At 35.1% G+C, this 16,697-nt stretch overlaps 1 protein-coding gene across 6 annotated transcripts in view; it reads left to right on the forward strand.

Moving 5' to 3' along the window:
- NOL4 (nucleolar protein 4) overlaps positions 1-16,697 on the forward strand; it is a 420,442-nt gene that overhangs the window by 108,741 nt on the left and 295,004 nt on the right. For all 6 annotated transcript variants that reach the window (XM_064578812.1, XM_064578809.1, XM_064578811.1 and 3 more), the window contains 2 exons: positions 9,701-9,812; positions 10,724-10,836. In XM_064578812.1, coding sequence (XP_064434882.1) covers positions 9,701-9,812; positions 10,724-10,836 — 225 coding nt within the window. The remainder of the gene's footprint in view (positions 1-9,700; positions 9,813-10,723; positions 10,837-16,697) is intronic.

The following is a 16,697-nucleotide window of genomic DNA, read 5'->3' on the forward strand; positions in this document are numbered from 1 at the left end:
AAATCTAATTTGTCTAATATAAGAATTGCTACCCCAGCTTTCTTTTGAGGTCTGTTGGCATGGAAGGTGGATCTCCATCCCTTCACTTTCAGTCTGGGTGTATCTTTAGGTTCAAAATGAGTCTCTTGTAGACAGCATATGGATGGATCCTGTCTTTTATCCAATCTGCAACCCTGTGCCGCTTTATGGGAGCATTTAGGCCATTCACGTTGAGAGTGATTATTGAAAGATATGAATTGTCATCATGTTGCCTGTGAAGACCTTGTGTTTATAGATTGTCCCTGTAAATTTCTTTTCTATATCACTCTTGGGGCCTTTCTACTTTTATAGAACCCTCCTTAATATTTCTCGCAGGATGGGCTTAGTGGTCACATATTCTTTCAGTTTCTGCCGGTCGTGGAAGCTCTGCATCTCTCCATCCATTCTAAATGACAGCCTTGCCGGATAAAGTATTCTTGGCTGCATGTTCTTCTCGCTTAGTACCCTGAATATGTCTTGCCAGGCTTTTCTGGCTCGCCAGGTCTCTGTGGATAGGTCTGACATTATTCTGATGTTCCTCCCTCTGTACCTAAGGAATCTCTTCCCCCTAACGGCCCTTAAGATGGTTTCCTTTGTTCTAAGATTTGAGAGTTTTACTATTACATGCCGGGGCATTGGCCTGTTTTCCTTGATCTTGGGAGGGGTGCTCTCTGCCTCTAGGACACAAATGTTTGTTTCATTCCCCAGATTAGGGAAGTTCTCAGCTACGATTTGCTCAAATGTATCTTCTAGTCCTCTCTCTCTCCACCCCCTCAGGGATTCCAATAATTCTCAGAGCAGAGAGATCACAGTCTGTTTTTCAGTGAGCTCTCCAGGCCACACTATCTCCGTTTCTGTCTGTGCTGCTATAAACTGCAGCGTCCTGGGTTGTGTGCCCCTCAGCAGGCTCCCAGTCCTTGCCTCCAGGTTGGGGCATGGGGGCACTCTGCCCTTTGTGCTTCTAAAACCGCCAGCTGCCCCCAGATGGCTCGTGCGACCCCGCTGCTCCAGTTTCCGTCTGGGTTTCTGCCCTAAAGTCCTTTCCCCACCACTACCGGTCTGCAAGTCTGTGCCCCGTCCCCAGCGGGGGAGGTTGTCGCTCACTGGTGGTGTAAGATCCCCACGGCGAGGCTCCCTCCCCCTTCCATTTATCTTCCGATATGTGCCCACGGAATCACAGCTCCCTGCTTCATACCTTGAAACCAAGGGCCTGCGATATTCTGTTTGTAGAGATCCATATTTATCTTCTTACATCTCAGGCTGATTTCGTGGGTGTTTGGAGTGTCTGGTAGATATCCAGCTCAATTCCAGGGACCGATTGGAATAGGGTCCTACTCCTACTCCTTCTCCTCCCCCATCTTCTCCCCCCTTAAGAGGCATTTTCTAAAGGAAACCATCTCTGGCCAGTTTTCTACTTAGTATCTCAAAATATTGTTTTCATTATTTGCCAGTTGTTGAGCAATTCAAGAATTCACACAATGATTTCTGCATCTGTGGCACATGGTTAGCATCTCCTGACTGCTTTGCCTGCACAAATCTGTGAGGGTTGTGTAACTTGAGATCAAGCCCCGCCTGTGGTCCTGCTTCAGGCTCCATGCTCAGTGGGGAGTCTGCTAAAGGTTCTCTCTCCTTCACCTCCTCCCAGCCCCTGTCTCCTCTCTCTCATAAATAAATAAATCTTTAAAAAAAATTATTTTCAGGCTCTAACTCATATTTTCATTCATCTAGTTAAATGCATCCTGTGAAATTGCCAGATTTAATGAATAAGACACAGGATGCCCAGTTATATTTGAATTTCAGATAAACAATAATTTTTAATAGAAGTTTGTCCCAATGTTGCATGTTTATCTGGAATTCATATTTAATTGGCAAAGCTGTTTTATCTACTACCATTAATCCTATTTAAAAATCAGCACTAGACCCTAAGGGTGGAAAAAATTGTGGCGCCTCCCCTCATCTGTAATGCAAAATAAAAACTGTACTAAGTCCCAAATAAGCGTAAGGATGATCTGATTTTGCCGTGTTATACTCAGTTGCTTTTTAAAAAACCTAACAGTAGTTCGGGTTTTGAAGCAAAAATTGTTGAGGTCCAGAGTGAATGCAGACTTGATATAGGCAGGCCAAATATCTGGCTTTTTGTCTAATTGATTATTGCTATGCATGTACTTTTTACCTAAGGGTATTTATGTTGAGTCCTGATGAAAGCATTTTTCAGAATCACTTTGGAATTAATCAAACACTTACCAATAGGTGAGTCCAATAATTTGATGTATCCAGGCACATTAGTGGTGTAGAACCATATCTAGCTGTATGCAGGGATAATTATACTGTCTGTGCATTCAGTAGATATTTGTTGAAGAAGTAAATGTTTAGGTGAAAAATGTCTTCATCTTTGAAAGAAAGTTTCCATATGCACCTCTGCAAATTAGTAATTACCTCTGTAGAAGTACAACGATGCTTACTGCTCATCTTTTCTCATGCATGAAATGGGTAATAGAGAACCCATATAAATATAAGGGCAAACCATTGGCTAGACATTTCAATTTCGTAATACACCTAGAAAAATATCTGAGCGAGGTGTTATAACATTTGCAAACTTTTTTTTTTAATTGTCTGAATTCCCTCTTTTCAAATGTATTCAAAGATACACAATGCGTAAAGTAGATAAAGGCAGGGTAGCCCTTGTTGAATAAGAGGTGTTACACTGTACCAAGAATTCCATTCCCCAGTAGAGGTTTCTCTGGACTATGGTGTGCTATTTCTTTATGAATCAGGACATATGAGGTCTTTAATAACATTTAGATTTATAGGCTTTATTCAATGATAGTTAAATTTTATTAGTTTTTTAAAAATATGTTTTCTATAGTTGTATTATCCAGTTATGTACATTGCAGGTGGTTTGTGATAGAATAGCAGAATATTAAATATCACAATACTAAATATAACAAGATAAATTTCACTAGGAGATTATTTCTAATTTATTTTTTGTTCAGAATCTCAAGAGTGTACATATGAGAAAATATCGAAAGTTTGGTCCCAAGCGCAAATTCTTCCGTAAGGGTACGGCATGGTCAGCAACAAACATGTTTTTAATGTTATCATTCCAGTAAAATAAAAGTATTACTGCTATTCTCATTTTTATAAAATAAAGGCAACGGTAATTTTAAAAATAGTGTGATTAGACCAGTTTTATTTGCTCTGAGGCTCAGTATCTGAAATGGAGCATACTATACCAAGGCAGCAAGCTGAGGAGTAATGTAATTTAATGGAATGGAATAGAATTTATAATGAAATTCAGCAGAGCCTCCTAGTTTTCCAAATTACTGATATTTAGTAACATTAATTTTGTTTGTTTTTGTTTTGTTTTTTGCTAAAACCTTAGTGAACTTAGGACAAAATGGTGTGATTTTGGTGGATAAATCTTTTGGCTTTAGCCATTTTGTTTTGCTTTAAAAAGTGGTTGCTAATGCACATGACCAGTGTCATGTAATATCTCTATTTCAGTTCATGGGTTAGTTTTGCATCTTAAGCCGAGCATGCCTTCTCTATTGGTGAATTTCCTTCAATAATTGGAATTCTTATTCCTTTAAAAATAGGCTACTCATACTCCTTGTACTTTCTATTAAAAAGGAAGTCCTATGCAGTTAGTTCCTGGCTGTTAAATATTACAACATTGTTGCAAAGCCCGTCACTTTAACCATCAGTTCTGCGGAATAGCCTCCAGGTGGCGCCCTCCATTGTTAGTGTGCAGTCTGATGTGTTTCTTGTGAAGCTTTGTAACCCAAGCCCAGACACAGAGTTTGACTGCCCCTTGTATTCAGAATGGTCGCCTCAAACCTGCTAGAGCATCTTAAACTTACAAAGAACCTCACACCAGAGAACATTACAAACATTTCAGGATATCAACCTAGGCTGTGAGGTTAATATTCCAACTCTCTATGGATGAGACAGTCTCTCTCTCTCTCTCTCTCTCTTCTCTCTCTTTTAATGCTGATAAGCAGGAGAGGCTAGAAAATATAGTGATTAAGGGGATAGTCTCCAAAACCAGATTATCACCTGAGTCCTTTCTCTTTACTTGTTTGACAAGTTATAAAACCTCTCTGAAGCTTAGTTTCCTCATCTTTTAAACAAAGATGACAATGGTGATGATAGTAATCTATTCTTGGGATTGTTGGGAGGATCAAAGGATAAAATCCATGTAAAATCCTTGCTTAGTATAATCCAGTTATTAAGGACTCAATTAATGAAAAACTTAAACACACATGTATTATTTAGGAAGCATTTCCTTTTTTGTAAAACAGCAACAGTGAGTAATAGTTGTCATATATTGAGTGAGAATCTTAATTTTGAGAACTGTCCATTCTCTACTATAACAGGAACCAGAATATGTGGCAGCTGACTACATTTAGAACACCTTTCTTCTGAAAATGTTCAGAAATTAAACAGTTAAATATAGAGAAGAGGCTTGGGACTGAGGAAGAAAGACATAGGACAAGTAGTCCTGTTTTAAAATTCTTCTCTGTTAGCAGTGTTGTTACCAAAATTTTATGGCTTGGGTTAATGAGATAAACTTGCATCATATAACTGTGAGACACAGAGTCTGAGAAAATACAGCAAAGCAATGGTTTATTATTACATTGTTTTGATTAACTGACCAAGTTCTTCAACTTTTCTAACTTGATGTTACTTCATGTATTCAGATCCAGGTAGGAAAGATTTACTTCTGAAGACAAAGCTCTGCTATTCAAAAGTAAATGTAAGAAAATTTTAAGAATTATATATTATTGAATTTACAAGATAAGATTTGCAAATCAATTTAACCACAGTTGCTCTTTTGTTTCCATTCTTTCGGATCACTGACATTTTTACCCTAACTGAACTGTGTTGAGAGGAAGCCAGAATTTGGCTTTATAGTTGTAAGATTTTGAAAAAAATATTTTCTTCTTTCTTCAGAGTGGCAGGGACATTGACAGGGTAAAATGCCCATCCTCTTTTCAATCATAATATTTGCCAGTAAACTTTTCAAAAATGTGCCCCCAATAGTTTGTTGTTGTTGTTTTAACCCACAAGTGGAAGATCAATAGCAGTGTCCCTTATGGGACTTGATCATTAGGCCTTCTTCAGGTGGATTTCTTTATCATTAGATTACTAATGTCATACTGTCTTTGCTATCGAGGCCAGTTTTATTGTTTACTCTATCAAAAGATGCTGCAGTTCCATTATTCTTATGTAGAAGTATTACCATATTTTTTTTGATGGGAGAAGTCATTTCTACTTCTAGTTTATGATAATAATTTGATTCATGATATTTGGCATTATTGATGAACTCTGGTTTTAATGGACCTAGGATGTAATATTTTCATTGCAAACAGTATTAATGATGTCCAAAACACAGAGGAATTAAGGTCTTTAGAACTGGTAAGAAATGAAAAAATAAGTTGTGCCACAACATCTCCTCCCCTCTCAACCGTAGCTAATTCAAAGTTAAAAGCAACACCAACAGGGGGCACCTGGGTGGCTCAGTCGTTAAGCGTCTGCCTTCGGCTCAGGTCATGATCCTGGGGTCCTGGGATCGAGCCCCGCATCGGACTCCCTGCTCAGCAGGAAGCCTGCTTCTCCCTTTCCCACTCCCCCTGCTTGTGTTCCCTCTCTGGCTATCTCTCTCTCTCTGTCAAATAAATAAATAAATAAATCTTTAAAAAAAAAAAAAAAAAGCAACACCAACAGAATCTTCAGCCATAACTCAAGTTTAGTGAAGTTTCACAAGTGCTGACTTTGTCCTATGAGGATACTTTGATACTTCAGGTGTTTTTGAAATATACAATTTTTAAAAATCTGTTTTGACATTTCTGCTTTCCTTGGACACTACACATTTCTCTATTGGATAAGGCCACCATGGTCCATTCAATTTATGGAAATAGACAAGGATTTGGGAGATCCAGGCTTGAGTTCCAGCTCTTTGCTTTGTCCTCTGTTGTGTAACGATGGCAGTTCATTTCATCTCTTCATACCAATCAATCCACTTATCAGATCTGTTTAGCTACTGTTTAAAATAATGAATGCAAAAAGTCAATGAAAAATATAAAGCATTATATAAATCTAAGAAAACAAGTCTGGATTCTTAGGAAAAAAAAGCATTTTTATGAAAGAGATGCCTCATAATTATTTACATGATAAATAGTGTTTGGTCATTAGTTTATAAATTTCTATATGGTTAGGTTCTCATCCTTCCTTTGGATGTTAATTTCTATTAATAAGCAATATATGTGCCTTGTCATAAGGCAGTTGTCTTTTTAGTGTTTAGTTCAGAGAGAGCAAGACTAATATCCATTCGTGTTTTGTTTTGCTTCTTATTACTAACAAGATGCAGTGTTTCTGCATGAACAAATTCTAAGTAAATACTCTCTATCCTTCCAAAATATAAAGATATTTCTAAGAATACATTTTCAAGTGAAGTATTAATCTCATCAGTGTTCTTGAAAATGTTCTGTCCTCTATATTCAAAGCTCACTTTCTATCCCAGAAACAAATAAGTGGATTAGATTTGAAGAGTGGGTCAAGGAAAAAGACATTTATGCATGATTAAAGCATTTTATGTAATTAATTATGGTATTGGTAGAATGGTATTTCAAGTATCCAAGTCAAAATATTTTTCAATTTTGGTCCTTTACTTCCAGGTTTTATTTGCAACAGCTAGTACATATTGCATAAAGGATGTTAGGACTTTGATGAATGGACAGCAGAAGAACACATCTCTGAGTTTTATCACCGCTTATGAATATCTATTTAAAGTTGACTTAGCATCTCAAATGTTCACTCCCAGCAAATGGAAACAGAGCCTTTCATTAGAGTAGGAACCATAAGGGCGTTTAGCCCCTGCCTCAATTTCTAAAGAGGCTTCCCGTGTGGGCTTTCAATGTTATCTCTAAATGGGGTTACTGGAGGGTACCGACAGGATCAAAAGACAGGGCTTTAATTATGAAATGTATTTATTCAAATGTACCATAATTTAAGAACTTTTTAAGGATATTTCTTCATTTTTAAAAATACTCTACGTACTTCAGCAATGAAGGTTGCCTAGGATTCTTAAATTCAAAGAAGCCGGGGAGGAAAAATTCTAGATAAGGAAAAAGAAATTATTTTCCGTCTTCACCTGCATGGCCAGAGAAATATTATTTCAGAAATGAGTGTGAGATGTGATGAGTCTGTTCTGGGGGTCTTTTGTCCTTGTGCTTAAGAAGACTCCGGGGTCTGCGGGCCCCAGTGAGCTTGAGGTGGGGAAGAAAGGACTTGAGGAGAGTGGGATGCCTTGGCAGGTCTCCCCATAAAATGGATTTTGAACACCAAGAAAAATCCCCCCAAGTAAGTGCTTTTATCCACTTACATAACATGTAGTGACATGCCAAGTGCTGTGCCAGAATAACATTGCAGAGAATAGTGTGATAAAAGACTTGCTGAATTTTTTTTCTAAGATACAAAGTGGGACTTTATATTTTTTCCATGTACACATGAACACAAACATATTTGTGACCCTTACAGGTACTCTATTTTTCAGAGTTAAACTATAAAAGAAATGTAATATGATTAATAATAATTATTTAAAAAATGGATTTGGGGCGACGTAATGCTAGGACAAGTAATACAGTTGAGTCAGGTCAATGGTGAATCTGTCTAGAAGGGATTCCTACACAGGTGCCTTCTTAGCATGGGGAAAAGGGCAGATTGTGGAGAGCATCAGGACCCTGGAAGCAAATTCAGGATGTCTTCAAGTCCATCATTTGCCCATCATTTTTTCAATGGAAGGTTTCTCTTTTATATAAGTAGAGAAAGATATAATAGAAATCCTCTATGAAAATCAATCGGACATTCTTCTCAAATCCTCTTTGTTGAATTTACTGGTCAGCCCCATAGTTCCAATGGACTATGACTCCATGTGAGTTAAAATATCAGGACCAGGCATGTCTCATGGATTTTTTTTTTTAACTTCGGAATTGCTTTAATGTAGGTTTTCAGAGAGTCAGAAAAAAAGAAAAAAGATCTTTAAGTTAGATAAACAAATCAGGCAAAGGTGTGAGTTCCCTCAGTAAAATAGATGAATAGGAATCAAATTTGTGTGTGTGTGTGTGTGTGTGTATGTGTGTAGTTAAGGGAAATAACATAAGAGAAAGTGAGAATTTAAATTGTGTATATATTTCCTTATTCAATAACTAATATAAAACAGTTTGATGAAATACTTTCAAATTGTTCTGTTTATTTTTCTCTCATGATTCTTTGTACAGTATGAAGAAGTATATTTTAAAACCGGACAACAAATTTTAATTTACAAAGGATAGTTATATTAAAAACCCTAGTAGAGTTGAATTTTAATACCTGTGTATGGATAAGCCACAAGAGATTTTAATTGTGGACTTATACCTTCTCTTTGGTATTCTTATGGCTTTTTTTGCCCTGATCTAGGATAAGTGATGCAAACTGATTTTATTATTAAATTCAAGGCAAAGTACGCTTTACAATTTTGGATTTTAATATGTGGGGTTTCTTCAATGGTGTGCTCTTTCTACAGCATGAATAAGTAAAAGTTGATCCCATCACTATTAATGGAATTGGTGTAGACTTGTACTTAACTATACACAAACTGCATATTTTCTTTCCTAGCTACAAACTTAAAATACAGTAGTGTTCGTAACAGCTGTGCATGCACCTGAGAAATTGCCTGTAGCATTTATGTCTAATTCCCAACTCATTTCTTCTTCTTTATCTCATATTTCATGTACCAGTGTTAGTATGATGGTGGAAGACTAATGCCCTGTATCACACTTCTTAGTAGCACTGCCTGAGTCCATGTCTGCTTTTATTTAGAGAAATTTAACTATCTGTCAGCTTCCCTTCAGGAGTTATTTGCTTTGATAAGAGAAATACCTTGGTTTTTGAAAAGTTAATATTTTAAAAATTACTGACGAGAGTATTGATTTCTAATGTGATTCTAGATCATGTTTCTGAAAATAGAAACTCTGTATAGGGTATGGGGAAAGCTTGCTCTGACCCTCAGTGTGAGCTGTTGTGGACATAAATTATGAAAGACTGACATAAGATAACAAATGGAAGAAGTGGCCAAAATGCATTTCCAGGTGTGTCATTTTCTGTGGAAGGGATGATTCACTGCAGTAAATATGTACGAGTTCTTAGAATTATCTGTTATTTTCAATTAAAATGTTTTGAAAAGCCATAACGAAGAAATGCTCATTAATGCAAAGTCCAAAGTTTCTTGTTTCTAGTTGGGGCTAAATTTTTTAAAATATATGTAAAATTGGATAAAACTATGGTGGTGCTAGCAGTAAGTTTAAAAACAACATTGACAATTTTTAATAAGGAAAATTCACTATAGACTATCTGCACACTGTGATTACTTTTCCTAAAAGAAATGCAGAAATATAAACAGATATCCATCCAGATGTGGTTGATTTTTTTTTCTCCACATCACCTTATTAGCTATTATTAAGACACATGCAATCAAGTTGGATAGATATTTCTTGAAATGATGCATGGTATGCAGTGCATGCTTTCATTGTGCTTCCTGCCATTATGGAATAATGCGTCTTATTTGGAAATACACTGATCATTTCTGTTGACTCAGGCTCAGTCAGCTTATATAATAACACCTCTATTTTATGAATCATTTCAGATTTCAGAGAGCTATGCCTTCCTACCAAGAGAAGCGGTGACACGGTTTCTAATGAGCTGCTCAGAGTGCCAGAAAAGAATGCATTTAAACCCAGATGGAACAGATCACAAAGGTAGCCACAGTGTCAAATAGTGAGACTTAAAGTAATTCTATTCATAGTGGCAATTTATATCCCACATTTTTATAAAAATGTGGCAGACTGAAACAGTTCAACAAGTCAGATCATCTCATTTATTGGAGTAGGAGGCAGTGAATTTTGAATATCCACTTCCAGAATAATTCTGTGCCCATTCTCAGAAGAAAGGCAGTTTTGGCTGTGGCAAATAATTTTTTTTCCTATAATAATATTTTAGCTTTCACATATTGTGTGTATTTCATGGTATTTTAAATATATTTAGCAAGGAAATTGATGTTCCATCAGTGTCCTTTTAAACCTACCAATTCCTTATTTGTGAAAGTGATGAGTAGTATGGAGCTCCCTAACTGAAAATTTTTATATGCAAGTTATAATTTGTCTTTAGCTCTCATTAAAAATTATTTAGATGATTTTCCTAATCTATCAATTTCTCTCAGAGTTTAAATTCATCTCAAAGATACATTTAGGTTAGCCCACTCCCATATGTTGGGGGATGAATAGACAAAAAAGAAAAAGATAAAAGAAAAAAAACTGCACAAATTTCCTTTTTCACTCAAGTAGCACATAGAGAAAGTAGTTATGCAGCAAAGGAGAAAAATACAAAAATACAGGTAATTGTGTTTAATCACTATATTGGCTTGACCCACTGTTACTGGGGTATCAAAAAGCTCCCCTAGAGTTAGAGGTAGCTAATTTATCTGTAGCGTTAATTTGGCCCATACACCTTTTCATGGTTATTTTTTTCCTACAACCCATCCATAATGCTACCAATCTCCTGAAGACTTGGTATCTAGAATCCTATTTCAATTTGAACAAATTGAATCATTCTGAAATTATAGGTAGAATGTGGTATCACTTTCATACCCATTAAAAATGTTTCATTACAGATAATGGAAAACCTCCCACTTTGGTGACCAGCATGATTGACTACAACATGCCCATTACCATGGCCTATATGAAGCATATGAAATTGCAGCTGCTAAACTCACAGCAAGATGAGGTAAAGCGGAAATATCTACTTCCAAGTCAGAATGAAGTTTGATAACCATGACTATTGTATTAAGCATGATGGCATTGTAAAGACGGTAATTTATTTTTTAATGAAAGGAGTGTCACTGGGATTGCACAGATGGAGAAACGGGCAGAAACTTCTAGTCCTTGACAGAGAGTCCCTGTCTCAACGCAGCTACCTTAATGCTCTGTGGGAATGTGTTCGTTCCCAAGAAAGATTCATTTCACTTAATTAACTGCCATCAAGCCGGCCTTGGTAAAGGGCTAGAAAGTTCAGGGGAAAGCATCCCGAATGAGTGAGTATCCAAGGAAAGTATCCAAGCCTTTAGTACGAAGGCTATTTTGCCTGGAAGTAAAAAAAAAAAAAAAAAAATCATTTTAATAGGTATTTCAGGTATAATAATTTTTCCACCATCAAAATCTTTCATACGTTTTAATGCTTTTTTTTCCCTTTCATTAGTCTATATATTAGTTTGTCTACTTCTCCGCATTTTCTAGAGATAAGTTCGGTGATTCTTCCTAATTAGAGGTATTTCGATGTTTCAAGTTATTCTGTTTAATTTGTATGGTAAGAATCTAGAAATATGCTTGCTGGCAGGTATTAGACACAAATGCACATTTGTTGAATATTCTCCAGGATACTAATGAACTATTCAGTTTGGTGGAAGTGTCTCAAAGACAGGGACCAATTTATATATATTCCCCCCAAAACCTGTAGCAATAGGGACTTGGGAAATCCTTGTAAACTAGTTTAGTAGTCATTAACTAATGGGCACATTTGGATTATCAATATTAGGAATAGGTTCACAGGCTAATACATACACTGCTTCTTGAAATTTCTCAAGAACAGGAAATGTGGTTAAATATTTTTCAAATACAGCATTACTTGGTGAAGTATTATAAAATTCTTTCAATATTACTTTGTTGAGCTTACTTTATTAAAACTCGTTTTTTTTGTTTTGTTTTGTTTTCCTCTGTATTTGAACAGGTTTAATCTCAAAACTATATTTATAAATTTGTTTGATCTCAAAAAACTAGTAAGGGTACACTCTATGAGATGATCTGCATTTGTACGATGGCAGTTTGGATTTCATATTACCAGATGGCTACATATAAATGATTAAATAAATAGTAGTAAAATCATTGGGTTAAAGACGTGAGAGATAACTAAAAAAAATATTAATGTCTATCTATCCCAGAGAATGGAAAAATTATTCCCATCACTTATTATATAATTGGAAAAAAATTTAAAACTTCATAAACTAGTTAGAGCTGTCAAATTATTTGTAGGAAGCTCATTCAGATGTTGGTACATTTATTTCTAGGCTAAAAAGTAAGAAGATCAACTTTGTGCCAACAATACAGCCTACACATGCTGAATCTTTCTGGCTTCTAAAAAATCATAAGTATTTCACACAAAGGAAGTAGATCCTTTTAATTTATAACTGGATTAGGAAAATAACTCTCATCTTTACGTTTTGAAGATACCAATTGGATGTACACTGCCTTAAAAATATTCAGATAAGTGACTGCATTTTTTGCAAAATTTTAGAAGTCATGATTATCGAAAGATAGGAAGGTGATTAAGTAAATCACATAAAAAAGGAATTCAAGTGATACATTTCTTTGTGATCAGTTATATTTAAATTTTAATGTGTTAATTCAATTAGTTCAACAAATGTTTATTGACTACCTTCTATGTAACTGGCCCTCTTGTAGATAATGGAGGTAAACAGTGAGTAAATTGACAAAAATCTTACGTTTATTAAACTTAACTTCTAGTGAGGGGGAGAAAATGAAGTAAGTAATGAAAGTGTGTTTGTAAGAAGATGCGAAATGCTATTAAGAGAGAGAAAGACAGGAGTGGGAATCCCTTTAAGATTACAAAATACTTTATCCAATGTAAGATCAGTTGACTTTCTTATAAATTGTTGACGGAGTTTAAACCAGGATAAACTTACAGGGAGGAAGTTTGGCAGTAATTATTAAAAGCTTTTAGAAGTTACCCATATGCTTTGACTAGAAATTTGTACTAAGGGATGTGGTGAATAAAACAATTTATATATTAGGATGTTTGTTGCATTGCTAATGGTGAATAATTGGAACTATTTTCAAGATCCAACAATGAGGAATTGTCAGATCTTCACTGACCAATATGATAGCCACCAGCCCATATGTGGACATTTAAATTTAATTGAAAATTAATTAAAATTAATGAAAATTAAATTTTCAGTTCTTCAGTTGCACTAACCATGTTTCAAGTGCTCAATAGCCAAGTATGGATGGTAGTCACCTGACTGAATAGGGAGTATTATAGAGCCATTCCATCAGCACAGAATGTTTTTCTGAACATTACTGGCTGAATAACCAGCATTAGGGGCACCCCTGGAGCTTAGTGAGCTGCATGTTGCAGGTCCCCTCACCCCAAGATTCTGATTCTAGACCTAGTGTGTGACACCTGGTGATCCGAATTTTTAACAGTATCTACCCTCATGCACACTAAGGTCTGAGGTGGTACATTTCATGGGAAGGCTAATAATATAGGCTTTAAGTTGATTTGGGCATAAGGTAAGTGAAAAATAGAACAAAGAAGGGATTGGTGAGAGCAGTTTTCAGGCAATCTTATGGAAACCCCTTAATGTTTGATTGAGCAACTTACACATTACTTGGTAGATTTGGATTGACTTGAATATAGCTGCAAATTTATGAGCAGAGAAGGCACTCTCTGAAGTGGAAAGATTAATTTAACAGTAGTCAATGAACAGGACTGGTGGGGAAGAAATTGGAGGGGGGTAGATAACTAGGAGACTATTATTCATCATTCAGGAAATGGGAACATGAGCTCAGGACGATACCAATGGAAATGGAGAGTTACATGGTACAGACTCTTTAAAGGTAAAATCTGGAACTTGAAAACTAAAATAAGATATGGAACAGATCAGGGATCTGAATTTCAAGCAACTGTCTTAAAAGGAAAAAGACGGGATAAAATTATTATAGTAAAATATTTATTCTAATTTTTAAAAATTAAGTTTTAGGGAAGCAAATGCTATGATAACTGGCCATAGCTTTCATTATGATAAGATTTTAGTAACATAAGGAATAAGGTCACACTGTAGGATGTGAAGACTTTTTCTGGTTATCATTCAGAATAAAATACTCACAGAGGGAAGAATTTAGATGAATGGCTTACAGATGATCATGAATAAAATAAAATACTTAATATCATTTCAATAAAGTTTTCTGATTCTTCACTCTTAGAAATCTTCAGTAATTTCTTTCCAGAGTGATTAGCATTGCCTCTATGTTGATAATAAAAAACCCACAGTACTGTATTTTATAAACTTTTGCCACCTCTTAAAAAACAAACAAAAGATAGTAATTTAATCATTTAATAATTGGAATAGAACTTACAGAATGAATGCATGCACTTAGTTTCATTAAAGGTCTTAAATCTAAGCAATTGGATAATTTATATTCTAATGAGTAGAATTGGGAAAAGTGAATTATATTTCTATAGGAAATCATGGAGGAAAATATTTAAGATAGTCACAATCATTAAGCCACTTATGATAAATAGAATGGTGATTTTTTAAAAAAATAAGTACATTTGGTTATATAACCGTTTAATTTATTGTCCACATTTCTTAAAAAGCATGCTGATATGAGTGTTATTTATAGCTGATAAAATGTTGATTATTCATAATGCGTTATAGAAGTTTATATAATCATTCTGTGGATTAGAGATTGTGATCTCTTTGTGTCTAGCTTTTCTTTAAACACACATACAGTCTCATATACACATACGTTTTACACACACACATGCATACACATGCACACATAATATATATCAGATGGTATATATTGGAAATTAGCTATTTGTAGTATATATAATAAATGTTGATTCTAAAGACTATGTTTATATAGAATACACAGCTATTTTATAAATACATGTTGGTCATCTTTACTATTAAATTTATTTTCTGTATGTGTTCATAAAATATTATCGATATGAATCCTATTATATGCTGTAGGGTTTCCTATATAGTGTACATAAAAATATTAAACAGTTTTATACTTATTATATATCTGACATTGTTCTCACTACTTTAAATATTATTATATTTCCTTAATCTTTATATATAGCCCTATGAGATTGATGCTATTATTCCCATTTTATAGATGAAGAAATTGAGGCACAGAAAGGTTAGGTAACTTGCTTAAAGTAACATATTTAAGTGGCAGAGCATGGGTCTAAATCAGTTCAGTCTGGCTCTAGAGAATGTGCTCTAAATTACTATCATATTGTAGACACTACATATAGTGTATATAATAAATATCTGTCACTTATGTGTGCATATATGTGTATGTATATGTATATGGTACACACTGATAACATTGATGTGCACATTGAATTCTGTTATTTTTTCTCTTTTTAACATATATATTTATTTCAGATGCTTTGGATTTTCTTAGAATTTAGAATTGGAGAAAACATAATGTACCGAGAGAGAGGGCATGCCGCCGGGAGAAGTCTATGTGGCTGATTGCCCAGAGGCCTCGCAGGGTGGCATTTCCTTGCTGAATTAATGAAGAGCTAGTGCTACTCAGTAGACCCAGACATGATCAGACCTTTTGTAAAGGAAGGACACCAAAATCACCTTGACCTGACCTATGGATCAGAATGCCAATTTGTTAGTCTACTAGAACGTTCCTGTCCCCTAACCATAGCAACTTCTTTGCTGAAAACAAGATGTCATTTATGAAGCCAAGGTAACTCTTCCTATTCAAAGAAGCTATTTTCTCAAGCCTGAGTGACTCCATATAAATCCCGGTTCTGGTATATAATAGTGGGATACATTCTTTAACTGCTCTGTGCCTCAATTTCTCAATCTGTAAAATGGGATGAATCCTGGGACCTGACTCACAGGTGGTGATAAAGCTGAAGTGAGTGAACAAATATAAAAAAACAGTTATCTGTAACATTAATAGCACTACAACTACAGCTGCTGCTAATTATTATATTAATGCTAAACTTTCAGATCAGACATTTATAAATTAAAGTCAAACCTGGTGATTTTGATTCAGTACTTACAGTATGTCAAAGCAGATTCCTCAGGCCCCTCTTCCTACATAAGCCCACCATTGGCCAAAAATCAATTCTCCAACAGGAGTTCGCTTCAGTAAAATGGCTACAGCAAAATATCTTAGATTGGATTTAAGTTCATTTTTGTCAGGTTTTGATGAACTGGGTGTTTGGAAAACTGGCCTTTTTGGTAATTTCTCCACTTGGTGACCTGGCTTTTGGGAAATGGGTCTTTCACACTTCTATCCAGAACTTCTTTTTGGGGTTACAGTACAGTGTATATTCACTTATAACGAAAGAAGGGATGTGCTAAAACCTTGCTGTCAGTAAACGTGTATTTTCAATCTAGCCATGTAAGTTTGTCAATTATTAGAATCCATACTGTTTGCCAATGACAGTATTTTGGTTAAGGTTTTCTTACTACATCCTAAGATTTTTGCTTATAATATTTTATTAAGTAATTTATTTTTAGACTCAAAACATATACTTCTCTATATTTTGTATTTTGTGATTTGACTCTTCTAGGAAGTTTTTACTAATTAAAAAAATCCATTTTTCATTATTTAGGATAATTCACCAACTACATCCTTCCTAAACACGTTATTTTACCTTTCAAATATGCCTGTGCATAGATACATTGTTTGATTTTTCACAAATCTTGAAATTCTTTAAAGGGAGAAATTATTACATTATTTGTTATTTCAGGTATCTATTAATATGTAACATGTTTTGCTGAGTTCTGTAAAAGCTTACTTTCTGGCTAA

Source organism: Mirounga angustirostris, unplaced genomic scaffold (genome assembly GCF_029215605.1).
Source record: "Mirounga angustirostris isolate CCGP_5_RB_7025 unplaced genomic scaffold, mMirAng1.0.hap1 SCAF_14, whole genome shotgun sequence".
NCBI lineage: Eukaryota > Metazoa > Chordata > Mammalia > Carnivora > Phocidae > Mirounga > Mirounga angustirostris.